The following is an 18,619-nucleotide window of genomic DNA, read 5'->3' on the forward strand; positions in this document are numbered from 1 at the left end:
CTTCAAAGTTATAATAATACTAGCTTCTGAAAACTGTTTATTTTATCCTTGTTAATGTTAACAAACAGATCTGACAAGTGAGGTGACAAAAGTTGCTACTTTACCCCTAAAAAGGTTTAAACCGTGATCATTCATTTAAATATATCTGATATATGTTTAAATGATAACTTTTAAAAACATTACTTGTATTTACAAAATTTACATTTTCTCATTGAACATAAAAACCTTTTATTTATTAAAAGATAAAATGCTATAAAAATACTTAATTTTTGAAACTAAGTCTTTTTTTAGTTTGTTACATCTTATCCAAAATGTCTCACACATCTTATAATTCATCCAAGTGCATCCATCATTCAAATTGATGGCATTTCTATATTTATAGAGTGGTAATGATAGTTTTTACAACTCTCCAACTTTAAAAAAAATATGAGGTTTATCCCTCCTTGCTGTTTAGTGCTTACCTTTATGCATTTTAACCTTAAAATTGAGAGTCAATTATACACAATTTCTTCTGTTTTTCTGTTAATTTTCACCAATTCCCCACATAAAACTCTGCATAACTTTCAGACTTACTCTCTTGCTTTGTAAAATTCAACAAAATTGTTAAATCAATGTTTTAGTGTTAATGAAATTTTCACTTTTATTTGCAATGTAAGATAAGTTTTCAACATGTTCATGACAATTACAGTATTTTGCACACTTAGTATAAACAAAAGCCTGTGTTCTTTAGCATCTATTAAAATTTTTATTTGTTAAAGTCTAATACATTGTATCTATGTCTATCAGTTACTGAACAGCCTACAACAATACGAGCAATAAAGTACCTAATTAATAGTACTGTTTTGAGTTTACTTACTGATCAATTATATTACAAGTTACAGGTTTTATGGTAAGTATGACTTGCTTTTAGAACAAGTACAACATTTCAATCATTGATGTATTCATTCTCATATGCAGAACTTTTAACAATAAAGGCATTTCTTACTGTTAAGACCTGTGCACTTAAGAAAGATCACACCAGTGATCAAAATGTTGTACTTGTTTTAGAAAAAAATCTTACTTACTGTAAAAACTGTAATTTGTAACATAATATAAAGTACCTAATTAATTCCTTCTCCTTGACAGTTTTTCCTTCTTGTGTTCCCTTTATGTTTTTTTGAAGAAAGTGCATCAAACCAACTCACTAGAACAAGCAGTAAACCTAATTTGTTTATTATTTCCGTTCATCACCAATGTGTTAGCTTTATTCATTTAATGCAATTACTGGTTGTAAACTACAATATACAAAACAATTAAAAACAGTTTTTCAGTGAATTACAAAATAAATACACTGAAGCTGAAAGATCAACCACAAATTATAACAAAATATTAGAGACACCTTTATCACTTTGATCAAATATGCACTCAAAAACTGTTGACCAAAAACTTAAAAGTTTCATACTTACGAGATAAAAGAGTATCTGGTGGATAACGGAAGGCAAAAACCCAATCTTCTTCAACTTTTAACACATGACCTGTTATACGTGCATAGTATTCATAATTCTCTCGTCCGAAAAGGTTGCTGACCCCAAAGTTGTCTATCAAAAACTTCATTATTCGAGTTGCTACCTGCATCAAAAGTATGAATTAATCAGACACAGGCAAATTATATTTCAGTTGAGTAAAACATTTTCATTTGTATTGTTAAAAATGTATGGAATTTTAATATGTTATTTTTACTGTGAACACACACTATGTTAAAAAATGTCAAGGAATGACATTTTAAAGCTATATTTATTTTGTTTATTTACAAGAATATTTTTAAATGGAACTGTCATATATTATACTAATAATAAACTGTTATTTGTACAGAATACAAATAGTACATTTTAAAAATAATTTTGATATAAGTTTAAAAACAGTTTTTGTAATTCTACAATGTATCTACAAGTACAAAAATATTCCAAAAGTTACATAATTTTGTAATGTAAATGCAGGGTTTTCTGATCATAAAATGTTTCATATAATTCCTATTTATAGCTTTGTATTTCAAGTAGTTTTAATGGCACAGTAATGAGAGCAGCCTTTACATACATTTTTGTTATGATAAATTACAATAATTTTCAATGATGCAGACAATAATACTTTAAACAATGGGAGTGTACACAGCATTCATAAAATTAACTACTGCATAGAGCATTGCAAAGTTTGGAAGTAATGATTAAACATCTAACAACCATCATATCTTTCCACCCAGACTGGATGTATTCTATTTAGTAGATATTATTAAGGGTTTAAGTCTGAGAACAAACTGTGTCTCACATCATCAACATCAGTTAGGACTAAGTCATGTCAGTTGACATTCCTATCAACCTTCTCAGTACCATCTTATCTTCAAATTTAGTATGCTCCTCATCTTCAGTTGATGTTTCTGTCCTTTTACAAGGATCTTTTATTCATTTTGCCCCCTATTACTTAAAGTTTTCCAGGTAATCTTCTTTTCTGTTGTTTCCAATTCCAACATTTCTTCAGATATTTATATATTTTCAATTGTTATATATAGCTGTACCATCTCAACTTACTTTTTCAGTATTCTCTAGTATTGATGTTACAAAATGTCTGGCTCATCAATGGTTAGATTAGTTGATTTTGAGTAGGGGATCAATGTTTCTTCAACAAAAATTAATTTACTGTTAGCTTGCTCAGCTTGTTGCGACTTCCCCGGACAGTTAAACAGTACCTTCACAATACCTATAGCTTCCTTTTAATAAAGATTCTACACTCTAATATTCAAACCAAACTATAATTGATAACTTAAAAGTCATTTCTTCCCCAACCTCACTCTTGTATACATTATTCTTAAGTGTCCAAAACCTTTTATGGATATCTTTCAGATCACAGTAGTTCATTTATAACAGATATGAAAATATAACTAATTTATTACAATCATGTTTTTCATCCTCTGCAAAAATATACATGTAATATTCTGGATACAGTGTCTCTGACTGGACATCACTATTACACAAAAAATCAACTTCATTGTTTTGAACTGATAATGGTAAAAGTTTAACTTATCTGTTTTAAACTGAAAAATTAAATCTCAATCTAAAATATTTATTTAATTCATACTTGGTGGGTAATTTTTGTCTAGCTTTTAATACAAGTGGTTACTTAACAATAACTAGTATTCATCAATTTAGACACTACTAAAGTTATCCTTTTAAAAGGTTTAGTGATGTACATCTTTAGGCTTACTGGGAGCTCTTCATACAAAGTCCCCTTTGTAAACTAGCAGATTTTGAATGCCACACATTTGTGTTAGTGACAAATACACAAAAACAATATTACGTTTCAAAATAAATGTATAAAACAACGACAAAAAGCCTTAACAAGATACACAACATAACCTAAAACACAATCACTTTACTGGGGTCACACACCAATGTATTATGATTACTTTGCCCTTTATGAGTAACAAGCACAGTTAATAAGCTTAGATATAAAGTCCTATCAGTTCTGCATGTACAATTTGTAGGTGTTTTTTTTTTTTTTTTCACTTACAATGTAATAGTATTAATTAATAAAACTGCAAGTGAATTGCGAGTCACCCAAAGGAAACAATATCGTTTCTGTATATGCAGATATCCATATTTTCTGCATACAACCCTAATTTAATTTCTTTAAACATTGTTTAGTTACTTCGTATTGTGTTGTACCACAGTGATTCAGCCACTTTCTTCTGGATGGTTGTATTTAAAATTGACATAATATACATTGTTTTGAGAATATATAAATATTAATCATGAAACACTGGTTATAATTTATACGAGAGATTAAATACAGTATATTACAAAGATATTGAATATCTATAAGTAAACAAGTCAAGTAACAAACACAGTTGATATAAAGTTACTATGGAATAGCATATATCGTGAGTAAATTTTGACATTACTTGATATTTCTGGGGTAATTTGGTGCTACTGATATGTGAACATTTTTTAGAAGGGTAGTAACATCCCTTTTTAAATGCACAGTATTCATACACTTGATCATAACGATGTGTTCAGACGAAGAACTTACAAGATGGAGTATCCCTTATACTTAATGGCATTGTAAAACAAAGGAATATGGATCAAAATGAGATACCATGACCATTCAGAAAGAAACTTGCAACAAGTTGCACACGAGCAATGGTAAGTAAATGTGTCATGTTGTAATAGGTGAGAATCTAAGAACAAAGATCAGTGGTAAAAATTATTCATATGCCACAAGAAACAACATAATCAGAAGAACCTCTATGTGAAAAAGCAACACATATTAAATGTATATATGTTGCTTCACGTACCTAAAGCAGCTAGTGAACCGACAAGAATTTAGGCTATTCCATACCAATCAAGTCATCAGACACAGAACTTAAAGATTTTTCTGCAATTAAACTGTAGACCTTGAAGCTAGAAAATTTTTGTTCTCATACAGTAGAATGGAACACAGAGTAGAATGACTTGAACGTGACAGCCTTCAGTGGAACTTCTCTAACTGGATTCTGTGCTGCAAGCTTATTGTCAAGATTAACAGTCATCAGACAGAACATGACTGAATGTAGTGGCATGGACTATAATGACAAGAAGAGGCTCCAAAATCATTTTAACATAACATACACAACCTGCCACTGCAGATTGTGTTAGTTTTCAGTCTTTACATGAATGATGCACGTTGCTCTTCATATGGACCAAAAATTACATCTACAATTAAAATAAAAAGAAATTATACGGAAACTTTGTCAACTGTCTACAACACGAGAAGTCAACTATAAGAGCAACATCATAAAATAAACTATCCAGTAATATTCCAATCAGATCAATGATATAGTATTTAAAGAACAGCGTGTGTGTGTGTGTGTGTGTCAGGAGGTATGTTTTTAAAACAATAATACCTAATATTAAAGAATTTTCTAAATAAAATTACTCTGAGAATTAATTGTTAGTGTGAGTATATTATTAAGACAGTTAATCATTTACTGCAACTAGCATGATGATATATATATATGTATGCATGTATAAGATGAAAGTAGAGTTTTAACAATGCAAGATTAAAAATCTTATTCCCCAAAAAGTGAAAAAATTACAAATAAATGCAAATGTAAATTGTTTTATAAAATGTTATGTATGTATGTATGTATGTTTGCACAAAGCTACACAATGGGGTATCTCTGCTGTGTCCATCATGGATAGCAAAACCCAATTTCTTGTGTTATAAGTCCACACACCTACAGCTATGTCACTATGAGCATATGTAGGTCAAAGTATAATCAGAGATTAAAGTGGGATGGAATGCCATCCCACTTCTTTTCAGAATGGCCCAAAACCATTCCACTATATTTTTAGTTGATTGTAAGCTTCTCAGAAGTAAAAGGTTCAATAGAAAATGCAACAAATATAGTGGCAACAGACTGGGAAGAAGAACTATACATATCTATTCTTAAAACGTAATGTAAGACTGAGTCAGGAATAAGACAAAGCAAAACACAGATGAAGAGAATGAACTCTCTCACTACGGGCTTGGTTGACGTAATCAACTTCATGAAGATGAAGTAACAATGATACCTTTCATATAACAGTATACACCTGTTTGTACTTAATTTTATTATCTTATTGCTCTCTGATTCTTGTATAATTAATGAACCTGCCAAACAAGTTGTAAATAATTTGATGAATGTGCAACTTACATTACCATATTAAAATTATGTTACATACCATCTTCTTCTTTCTCTTACTCACTGTTTATTTAACTCACAAAAACAGGAACCATCTTATGGTAAATAAGTGTCACCTGAGTATCACAGGTCAAAATGAAAGTAGAAATGTTCAAGAGAGGTTAAATGTGCATACTGAGACTTAAAAGGGGAGGGTCTTTTGTTCATAGGCTTGTTTATCACAAAAGCAGAAACCACCTGCTAGTAGATAAGTGTAACCTGAATATCACCAGTTAAACTGAAATTAAAAATGTTTAAGAAAAGCTGTGTGTGTGTATATTGTGGTTTTGTTTTTCCTCTTTCTTTTCTTTTCTTTTTACTAGTTTAAAGGCTTTTGTTTATAATTGTAATAACAATTTTCAAATGAACTAGTGTTACTTAAAACATGCTAAAACTGTAAAAAACATATGGGTAAGGAAACCTCACAAGTTTAATGTATAAATAAACCAATTATTCCATCAGCCAAAACTTTGTATCTTAATGTTACAAATGTTTGATATATAAATGTATAAGACAGTACCAAAAACACTAGCAAATAACTATTAGAATTACAAGAGTTCTAATATTAGAAAAATGTTCTCCAAAGCAATAAACATGACATATGCACAACATAATATTCTTAATTTGGAAAAAATATTAAAATCATGAGTTTAACAACAAAGTACACAGGAAAACTTTTGTACAATGAGATGTAGAAAATGTAATGTTAAGCCACAAAAGTGGTTGCTTAACTCAAATGAACCTTTGTAAGTTAGTGCTTGGAATAAACTGACCTCAAACCTTCATACCTGCTAGATTATGCAAGTATTTGGATTATTTAATACAGATGAAACTCATGCTCATTATTATTCACTTAATAAATAAAAATATAACACTTAAATCTGCTGGATTCGATGATTCAAGTCTCACAATATTTAACTTATGATTACTAACTTTGATCACAACCACCACAACCAAAAGCATCCAGATTCTATTAAGATCTGCACACAGAAGCCTCAGATCCCACTGTTATTCAGTGCATCATGTTTAATCTAAGACTTCTCATAAAACTGTTTTGAAAAACCATGTGTCTACAAAAAACAATCTAAATGTAAGCAGAGCTGTTTTGAAAACTTATACAAAAATCTTAAGAACAAGAGAACAATTCACAGGTTATACTTTTTGTTTGTATAAAATAACTTTACAAAGAGGTTTTAAATACATTTTTCAAGTAACAGAATTAATTTCAACTGTTTTATCTTCTGGCTGCTTTTGTAATGAAGAAAATGATGAGAAAATCTTCAACTGAGCATTTTATTAAACCATAATCATCTGCATTATTATACAAGGAGGGGCAATACTGAAATAAAAAAAATGTGAAAACTGTGACTTCTGTAAACCAACTTTTAATATTAAAAATCAAGTTACTGAAAACAAATTAAATAAGTATGCAATAATGAAAAACAATTTTTTTAACAAATGTATACATTCACATTAAAATAGAATCCAAGTTTAACGTTTACAAAAAAAATTAAATAAAATCAGCAAATATTTTAAAAGCAAATTCTTCATTGTCACAATGACGTGATTGAGGTGCTTGTACACTTGCCTAACTGCTATAATATTTTTCAAAAGAAAAGACAAAATTACGAAGAGCAAAGCATGCTAATTATCATGCTAAAATAGACATGTTGTGAGTTAACACCCAATAAATATTATTTTCTAAGGTTTTAATTTTGTTTCTATCAACACCATATAGAAACGATTGGTATGAAATAAAGACTGGTAAGTCTACTAACATTGTTTTATTCTTATTTACTCTAGATTTTTTTTTAAACAGAAAAATTGTGTCTGTCAATAGTGATTTTAATTTATTACCTTATTAGCATCAGATGGAAAAATAATCTACATGTATTACTTTCACTCTTTCTAACTCTAATCTGAATTTCAAAGAAAAGTAATTTATCAGTGTTGTTAAATACAGTCATTTGTTAAACAATGTATGACAATAAGTTAGTATCAAGAGTATTAATGTATGAGTGTAATCTGATGAAAGAGAAATGATTAAGATACACAAAGCATTATTTTAACAATGCTGCATGTACAAAGACAACCACTAGGCATAATAAAAGTCTATTAAAATACAATGCAATAAAACAAGTGCATCGAGAAAATTTACATAAAGTAAAAAATGCTAATAGAAGACATGAGGTTTTTCTTCTTAGTTTTTCTGTATAAGCAAATAATTTTGAATGTATCATTGTATACGTCAATTCTAATATTATAGTAGTGTAATAAAACTTTAAATAATTTTATATTTTAGCTCAAGTTATGTCACTGTTTTCTTTTTCCTAAATATTAAAAGGCCTTCCACAAGAAAATACATAAACTCTTATAGACTAATGAAAGCAAATATCGTAAATTTCACCCATCCACAATTAATATTCTGAAAGTTTTCCACTAAGAGTATCTAACATTTCTTTGTTATACAATATAATAAATTGGACAAATTTACTTATTTCTTTTGATGAATATAAAAACTTTTGTAATTTTGTTTTATGAAATCTCTAAGTAGTCTATTTAAGTTGCACCAACATGAAAAATACAATATCAGGAAAATAAAATATCATTTTTGTACTTTTTTATACATTCTACAGTTATAATACACTTCTAGTAGTGTATATATGAAAATACACTTTTTTGTCTTGAAATAAGTCATCAACATGTCTATGTATGTACAAACAAATATCTATACATTTTGCTCCTAAAACAAAATGTCTGGCACAAAATATCATACTAACTAAATATAACTTGCATCCATATGCAACAAGCAGCCCAAAATATCAAATTATCACAGCTCTAGTTAAAATAGATGATGCATAACCAATCAGAAGGTAAGAAAGAAAAATACAAAGGCCTGGAACAGGACTGGACAGGACAACATTTACAACAGGACATTGAGGGAAACTTACCGAAATTTGAGCCTGGAAGTTAGGGAGGGGAGAGCAACACAGAAAAAGAAGAGGGATTGACAGTGAATACACTGTACAATAAGTCCATCTCTGTAAGCACACAAGTTTGGGTTATGCTAGGTTTCTCCCATCCCACAAACAGTTGGTAGGAAATGTTTCAAGTTTTCAAAATTATTTAGGGTTAAAAAAATTCAAACAATATAGAATGTTAAATTGTATCATTAATATGGCATTCTATGATATCAAAATTTTGAAAATCCATGCAAATGTACTGGGTTGAATATTTACAGTGTTTTACAAGGATAGATTTTACTTTTTAAATATATAAAATTTGTTGACCTAATAAAGGAAGAAAATATTCAGTAATATGGATTACATTTGATCATCTTATTGAAGTTTGATGCATGTACCTGTAATTCAGAAACTGTTTTGTAAGCATAAAAACAGCACCTAAAGAAAATTATTCTAAAGTGTTTGTAATAAAATACATTCATGTATCATCTCTTCCAATGACTAAACCCACTGTTTAGTTTGCATGTACAGAAACCTAGCATAACAAAATTATGAAATGTTAATCACTTAAACATACACATTAAACTTTTATTTAAATATAGTGATGAGAAAAATACAATCAAGTGCTTAAAAATACAATCATAACTAAAATTCACAAGAATATAAAAACAATATTTTGCTTTAAATAAAATGATTTTACTCTTTACTAACCAAAAAGATAATTTTACCAACCAACAAAGATGATTTTTGGTAAATCTACTACAGGTATTTCAAAAGTTATACATACGATTACCTAATTTACATTTTATAATGTCTATCTAACAGAAAATAGTCACTTTCCAAGCTACTGGAAAAAACAGTTTAATCTTAAAAGTATCTATACACTCACTCAATATGTAAACTATAATTATAATCAAGTTAGAAATTTGACTTTCTAAATACTAGTTAGTACAAACATGTTTTATCTCACTTATATTTTGTGCACAGAATTACAAGAGTAAAAAACAATAAAACTGGTTTAGAAATAAATTTATTAAATATTTAATAGCGTCTTTTTTATTTATAAGAAACCTTAAACATAGTATTTGTTGTTTCCTTTAACAAAAATATAGTTTAATAATTCCTTCTTAACATAAAAAAATTGAAAAATTGAAAAAAAGGTTTTGTAAACTTATAGTAGTTTGGCATTTTATAGCACAAAGTAACTAGGCTATCTGCACCAAACAACTGGTAAAAAAATTAAAAGTAAAATTATTAAAATTCATAAAATGAATCATGTTAAAACAAAACAAAATCTAAACTGGCATTAAAAAGTCCAATGGCCCTTAAAAAACTAAAAACATTTGTAATGTGGACAGTGTCACCAATGCAAATGACACTGTACAGTGTCAGGGGTAAATCTTGGGACAAAACATGTCTAAAATGGTACCGTCGTTATGACTCTCAGAGATGGCAAGACAGCAAAATGTAAACAATTGTTACCTGAGTGTCACACAGACAAAAGACTGGTGCATCAGTCCCAGATAAAAGAAAACATTGAGTTAAAATGCTGTGACCAATGTGTGGTCTAGTTAGGACAACTTCTTTCCAATCTCTATGGAAACAAAATGGCCAAAGTCCAGTAGAGGGTTTTATCTGGAAAAACTTATTTTCACATTGCTCACTCCAAGTTGACTACCAACTGGTATGGAGCTGAGCCTTGAATACAGGACCATAGTCCATATATGGAATAGGCAAGGCAGTGATAGTGCCAGAGCAGACAGACTCAGCTGCAGTGTCAGTGAGTATGTTCCTACGAATACCAACATGTCCTGATATCCAGAACTGGATAGAGGATAGAAGTAGATGCTAAAGAGAAATGGGCCAGTCGGTTTTGAATTTCAGCGAGAACAGGGTAAGAACTAACAGGAAGTGATTCCAGGGCCAGTAGAGAATTGAGAGAGTTAGTATAAATCGTAAAAATCAAGTACTGCTTAGTTTCTATGTGATTCAGGGAAAAAAAATGGCATACAGTTCAACAATGAACACAGAAACTTCAGAGAATATTCTGTGTGCTACCACTGAACCACAACAAACCATGGCAGAGCCCACAGAGTCACCTTGAATTCAAACCATTGGTATAAACAGGAATGGAGAGATGGTTTGAAAGATGTTCAGCAAATAAAATACAGTACTTCCAATCAGGAATATCTGCTTTTTTCAGATGACTTAAAGAAAGGTCACATTTGAGGATGGTAATGAGCCATTATGAAATGGGCTGACCACTGGATACAGTAATGTTATCCAAGAACAAACTCAATTCATCTAACTGCACCTTGATACGAAGGCTGAAAGGAATAATGGCCCTCTGAGGATGGAAAACACAACCCCAGGTGGAATACTGTGGTAAGGATCGAAGTTTTGAAGCATACAGTAAAGACAATTGCACATGGCAGAGGTGTGGAGGAGGTTGATGCCACTCTGTGTACAATCTCTGGACTGGAGAAGTGTGGAAAGCCCCAGTGCAGAGCTGAAGCCCCTGATGATGAACGGGGTCCATTATCTTCAAAGCCAAAGTCCTGGCAGAGCCATAGACCAGAGACCCATAGTTTAGTCTCGATCGAATAAGAGCACAATGTATCTTTAGCATAGAGCATCGAACTGCTCCCTATTTGACTCGTAGCTGCTTGATGTGTGGTATAAAAGGCCAGCTTACAGTCATAGATAAGCCCCAAGAACTTTGCCTCAGGCACCACAGGAAGCACAACTTCACCAACACAGAGTTAAGGATCAGGGTGAATACCCTGTTGGCAGCAAACGTGCATGCAAACAGTTTTAGAGAGGGAGAAGTTAAAACCGTTTGCTGTTGTCCACTTTAGTAAATGATTGACTGCAGTCTGTAACTGCCTCTCAATAAACCTCATGTTCAACGACTAACACAAGATGCAGAAGTTGTCGACATAAAGCCCATTTGCAACAATAAGAGGGAGTTTTTTAGTGATGGCATTAACCTTTATACTGAAAAGTGTGACACTCGAGACACAGCCCTGAGGAACTCCAAGTTCCTGTAGGAAAGAACGGGAAAGTGTCAAACCCACACAAAGTTGGAATCACCTGCCCATTAAAAAACTGTTAATAAAATGGGCAAATGGTCATGCAATCCATATAAGTGTAGGTCTCACAAAATGACATAACATCCCGTAGAATCAAGGTCAAAGAATACTGATACAAGATGCTGTCACTTGAGAAAGGCTTCTCTGATCGACGTTTCAAGTCGAAGCAGGCGGTCCACGGTGGACTACTGTCATCAAAACCCACACTGGGTGGGCAAGAGGAGACTGTTTGATTCAAGGAACCAAACAAGATGAGCATTAACCATCCTCTCTAAAATCTTACAGAGACAACTCATCAAAGCAATTGCAAAGGAGTTTGAAGGAATCTTGGGATCCTTCTCATGTTTAGAGAAAGGTGAGACAATAGTGTGATGCCATGCATCAGGGAAAACACTGTCCTACCAGATCTGGTTAAAAATAACCAGAAGAATAACAAGAGAAGCAGAAGAGAGATGGCACAGCATCTTGTAGCACATATCATTAGTTTTGACCAATGTACTCCCAGACCAATGAAGAGCCAGTTTGAGTTCCACCAGTGTAAAGATGTAATTATAGTCATAGAGATGATCAGCCTAAAAGGAAAGAGGCAATCGCTCTGGCCAAGTATTGATGGCTAAGAAAGTGAAGGATGAAGCAGAAGTTCTAGATACCTGGCAAAAGCTTTTGATGAGAGTATTGGAAATGCTCCAGCCATCAGCTATTTCCTAGCCATCAGAGAGCAAGATTGAAATGGAGACAGAATAATACTGCTCACTGACCTTCCAAATCTTGTCACATATGACTTTGGTATTGCAGGTAGAATAGATGCTGGTTTTGAATTTAATCCAAGATTCCTTCGGGCTTTGATGTCTTATCTGCTGAGCACGTGCACAGGCCAGTTGAAAAGCAATACAGTTCAAAAGTGTGGGATACCTACGAAAGGAATTCCATGCACATTTTTGAGCCTTTTATGTCATGTGGCAGGTAGGATTTTACCATGGATGAGAATACCATGGAAAAACACGTCGAGGTTTTAGGAATATATTGAGCAGCTGCCTGGATAACACAGTCAGTCACTGCTGCGACACAGTCATCTATCAACAACTTACAACAATGGCACGATCAAGTTTTGTGAGAGCAGTGAAAGAGGGCCAGTTGGCTTGATCCAGCTTCCACCGGGTCACGTGGATTTGTCCACAGCCAGTTTCTCTCAAAATAATAGGAAAATGATCAATGCCCTGTGGGTTACTGTCAATCCTCCATGAAAAGTGGGAGAAGAGTAAAGGGGAGCAGATTGAAATATCAATAGCAGTAAAATACTGACTGGATGCATGAAAACAAGTATAAGAACCAGTACTGAAGAGAGAAAGATTGTGATCAGAGAGCATATGCTCTACAGAGTGACCCCTCCCATCAATATCTTCACCTTTCCAGAGAGGATAATGTCCATTAAAGTCCTCCAGGATTAAAAAGGGAGACGGAAACTGTTCAATGAGAGCACCAAGAGCTGATTGAACATAGGTCTCTCCAGATGACAGATAGAGAGAACAAACAATGATGGTACGACCCAAGGAAACACGGATGGCTATGGCCTCTAAGGGTGCATTGAGTGGCAAAGACAGGGTGGGCACATGCTGATCAACCAGCAGTGCCACCTCTCTACTCACTCATCCAATACACAACCTGTCATTTCTGTACAAAGGAAACTGCCAAATGGTGAATGTATCCGCAGGTTCCATAAATGTTTCTTTTAAGGAAAGACGTGCAGAATGATAAGAATCAATCGGTGCTTTGATGTCATCCAGATTAAAATGTAAATCTTAACAGTTCCACTGTATCAAAGTGGGCATTTTTACTTATGTGTAGGTGAATTGGGTGGAGAGCTCTTCTGTTTTTGGCCTAGTCTTTTTCTTTATTCAAGGAAGGCGTATCAAACTTCATGGATCCCACTCTGGGTCAATTGGGCTGGTCTTCGATGTTGTAAGAAGATTCCAGAGACTGTGGGTGTGGACAAATGATCATTATGCATCTTAGGACTGGAGAAGAAGATGGAGAGAAAATGCCCGTACTTGGAACCATATGTAGGGAATTTGGAGGTCTGTTGGAATGTATTGTAGGGATAGAGATAGGTGTTGACATTGATTCCTCAACTCTCTTAACCATGGAGGTCAAAAGACTTTTCACATGGTTTGAAAAAGATTCTTTTGGAGGCATGAAGAGATCTGTCTGCACTCCCACTGTAGCAGCAAAATGAAGTGCAGCAATATAATCTGAGTTGGGGTGATGGACAGTTACTTTTGAGCCTCAGGGTAAAAATATATTGTGAATAGTTTTCAAATGCTGTGCCTATTTTTTGTCCACCCACCTAGGGCATGAACAAAGGTGAGATGGGTGAGAGCCATTACAATTAATGCAATGAGGGTCTATTTCACACTCATAGGCATAGTGGTCCTTGCCACTGCAAAGAGCACACGTCAAGGAACTATGACTTGATGTCTTCGAGTGACCTAACCTCTGACATTGTAAACATCTAAGAGGGTTCAGAATATATGGTTGTAACTTGGAGTTAAGATAACCTGCCTTGTTGGTGGCACGTCAAAGTGGTGATGTAAACGTCAAAATTAAGACAATGGTGAGTATCATAATTTCATCCTTGGGAGGATAGGTACACCTCACTGCAGAAAATCCTTCTCTTCAAATGTCTTCAAAATCCCTCTCAACAATAACTCCTCGTGACGAATTCATAGTAATATGGGGAGTGGCCTCAATGGGTATATCCCCAATGGCCTTCGAATGCAAGAGGAGTTTACTGTGTTTAAGAGTGAATGTTTCCACCAATATGTCACCAGAACGAAGCTTTTTGACTGACTTAGGAGAGTCAGCAAGTCCCTCTAGTCCCTTCTGAATAAAAAAAGGGGACATTTGCCATAGAGATTTGTCTGATAAAGAGTGTAATATTGGAAAATGAGGTACAGGTGTTGAAAAAGTTGAAGATTGCTGTTTAAAACCTTCAAGATGTGGTCATTTAAAGATGGTCTGTTTTTACACTATTTTTTTGTACATTTTGATTAGGGAGATCCATAACAAAGAAAGAATGTTTTGGTGCCCACTGACTCCACCTACCATGTAGCCCTTTGAGGGTATGCACTATAGTGCCAAATAAGGACACTGCAGCAATGCCAGGTTTTCACGAGCACTATACCCAAACGTCAGCATCAGATACAATGTTCACAACACTCATTGAGGTCATCCAACACTGGTACTTAGTTGACCCTAGTCCAAGTAGCCAGTCAATTGACCCTGGGGAGCCGTCCCAATGCCCTCTTGTCTGCAGGAATTCAAGGCCAAAGTGGTATGTTATGGTTGGAACCCTTAACCACCAATATCCTCTCTTCCCCTTCATGGGTTACCACACACGGAAAAACACATGTGTGGATGTTTAGATCACAGAGGAGGTAAACTGAAAGAACAGAACGTTTTCTGGGATGTCCCCTCACAATGTACAGGAATCCACACCACGGGGAACTTATTGTTGAAAGTAAACACTTTGTGATACAAATGATTCACCATACTTTAAATAAACGGTTTTCATATGCTAAAACAAATTTGTAATATGAGCCATAGCACTAACAGCAACATGTTTAGAAACTATATATTTTGGTTTGGACAAATTCTCACCTATTCTATAATACACTGCTGCTAGGATATATTTGTGGTTAAATGGATATTGCACAACTTTGTTTGAAGAAGAAATTTCTTAGTGATACTGTTGAAAAATGTCGAGTCAAAGGACACAACATTTCTAAGAAATTAACTTTCAATGTTTTCCACAGATGCAAATGTGTAAAGAAGAGTATTAAGAAAAACAACAGCTTCAAACCCATATCAAACCTAGTGAAGGTTATTCATGTGAAAGAGAGCTATCTCTTCAACCCCCCCCCAAAAAAAAAAAGACAATGTGATGATACTATTTGCATCTCCTTTTACTGTTTACAAAGTAAAAGTAAAAACATGCTTCAAGGCTCAGAAAGATTCAAAACTGTTTTCAGGAAAACAATGGTCAAAGAAACTGGTATCATAGCAATCCTGTCTGACCACATACTTGGCAAGTCCCTTACTTCAGTTCCAATGACTTTTTGAACCTTTGTAAGCTTGTTTTCATATACAATAAAAGGTCTGTGATTTGAGATTAATGTTGCTATTTTTTTCTAAAGCTTGTTACAGTCAAAAAATCCAATTAAGGAGGTAGTTCCAAAAGCAACATGAAATCAGGAACATCATTCTTATAGAGTAGTACATTAATTATTTTCAACAGAAGTACATAAATTTTGTTTACAAGCAGTTATTTGCAGACACAGGCAGTGCATTAAAATTCTCTGTAGGGTTAACAAACTAATAGTAAACAGATTTTACTAAACAAATACATCTCAAACTGAGAGAATACATTATGATAGAGAATTTTAACATGAATAAAGATAATGATACATATATGTTTTAAAATGTATGCGTTATAGAATAGATTAATCAGTGCAGTTAATGCATTTATGACATACAATTTAAGACTGTTCAAAATACTGCAAAGTCAGTGCAAAATATTTTTTTTATTTGAACTTAAATCTAGATCAGTGTAGTACATCAGAGTTCAGGTACTTTAAAAGTACAGTACTCTAATAAGAAAGCCTTAGTACTGTTGGAATAGCTTTTACCCATTTGTAAATTGGCTACAAAACTTCACAATGAAGTAAAATACAAATTAAAAACAAGCTATATTTACTGGGTACGAGAAAAATGAAATAATGTATTAGGTTGAGGAATAATTCGTGAGCGTTTTTAAATAATTTCATTCAAGCATTACATGCAAGACTATACAATACTTCAATGCATGAACACATTACACCCAAAACATTTATTATGATACTTTATTTCATGTAATACCTAGGTATATAGTATGCATTGTTGTAAACGAAATTGCAAGAAATTAAATGCGAAAAGCAGATGGTGTCGAAAATGCTCAATTTTGTCCACTTGACATTCCATTTAATGAGCTGAAAATGAAAGCAAAAATTAAAGACATATGAAAATCAAACACACCATCTATTAGAGCAAAAAATTATCTACCAAATGACATGAAATATTTTGTGAAAGCATTTCATTTATGAATATATTTTTTTAACTTGAAAAAATGCTCACAAATTATTCCTCAACCCAATAAGTTATAATAAAAAAAAATTACCCACTTAGTGTTTAGCAGTAGTTAAACTGGTTTTTCCCACATAGGGCGATTTTGTTTTTATCCGTAACTGTACATGCGTGTTGCTTTAAGGAAACACATACCTAACAAATGGCAATGATGTTGTGTGTTATGATCAGTAAAACATTTATTAACTTGTAACTGTGACAGTAAGCAGTTTTTCATAAGAGGAATGTTATATTTAACAAAAGAATGTCAATGAATATGGTTAAATTCTTATCTCTTTAGCTATCTATTGTTATGGGTCAATCCCCTTTGGTATCACAAAGCTTTCTCTGTATAACTACATAAGCTAGTAAAAGCATCAAGTCAAATAAAAGTAGGTATTAATCCTATTCACCTAGGTATTTTTGCTGAACATGACACAAAATTTTATTTGAATAACAAAATCTTAGCTAATAATTTATGTTTTAATCATATATAAGTCTTAAGTTCTTAATTCTATAAGGCAATATTTAAAAAAAATCTTGAATTTACCTTAATGTGACATGTGACATTTTTTCTTGGCATATCATCATCCTTATTTTATCCATTACTCCTTGAAAAAAGTATGAAATTAAATAAAGTATTTTGTAGAATGGATGGCGACTGCCTGTTGTGGAGACACAAGTGTAGAGTATGCCACGTCAACTGGACACAGAATAAACTGGGAGAAAAAAAGAATCATCGACACAGACAAATTCTGGAAGACAAAGAAAATCAAAGAATAATTTTATATTAATTCTATTAAACCTTCATTAAACAGAGATTCCAGATTAGAGGTGAGTAACCTGTAGCTGCCATTGATTGAATCTACAGGAAATATTTCCTCCAATCAGAAACAGTGATAATCCAACCAATCATAGCACACTCTCCACAATCCAACAAGACACTATAAAAGACCAACAACACCTACACACACACACTGAATTGAAGATGAAAGGTGGATGACTTTCAAAACATCGTCCTCTATACTTGTGTCTCCACAACGGGCAGTTGCCATCCATTCTACAATGTTTCATCATGAATACTCTGCTTAAACAATCTATCAAAGAATAAACATAAAGCACTTTTGTTTGGTTATGAAGGTATCAAATAGGAAATCAGACCCCTCCTGCCACACTCACCTGTCACATCTTCTCTTTAATAATTCACTCTTACATTTAATTATACATTACCTATAATTAATAAGAACTCAAGGCTTTCATCTATCAAATGGCATATAACATTATGTTTTAAACTGTTAAATGTCAGTTTCACTCAGTGAATAAACACTGTTCCCATGAGAAAGTTAACAAATAGCTTGGATGAATTTGTAATAACTCTTGTCACAGAGTAAAAATGTCAGAAAATTTTTGAAAAGTAATGAAATTTGCCCATGTTTTGCATGTTGTTATTCTATGTTGTTTGAAGCATCACTTAATTAAATAAAAAATATTAATTGTAACACTATGAGTAGTACAAAAAATGAAGATTAATTCTCTTCGACAACAAAGAGCAAGAAAGAAAGATTCAAAATGTATTTTATTTCTTGTTTTTCAAGTTTATTTTTTATGTATAATTATAAAAACAACAAAAGTGTAAAAATAAGGATATGTTTAGGTTAGTCAAGATTAAAAGTAAA

General features: G+C 32.7%; 1 protein-coding gene across 6 annotated transcripts in view; it reads right to left on the minus strand.

Moving 5' to 3' along the window:
* Positions 1-18,619, minus strand: part of LOC143235176 (uncharacterized) — a 118,316-nt gene that overhangs the window by 32,805 nt on the left and 66,892 nt on the right. For all 6 annotated transcript variants that reach the window (XM_076473074.1, XM_076473071.1, XM_076473072.1 and 3 more), the window contains one exon: positions 1,446-1,608. In XM_076473074.1, coding sequence (XP_076329189.1) covers positions 1,446-1,608 — 163 coding nt within the window. The remainder of the gene's footprint in view (positions 1-1,445; positions 1,609-18,619) is intronic.

The sequence above is a fragment of the Tachypleus tridentatus genome, chromosome 12, assembly GCF_004210375.1.
Source record: "Tachypleus tridentatus isolate NWPU-2018 chromosome 12, ASM421037v1, whole genome shotgun sequence".
In the NCBI taxonomy this organism is placed as follows: Eukaryota; Metazoa; Arthropoda; class Merostomata; order Xiphosura; family Limulidae; genus Tachypleus; species Tachypleus tridentatus.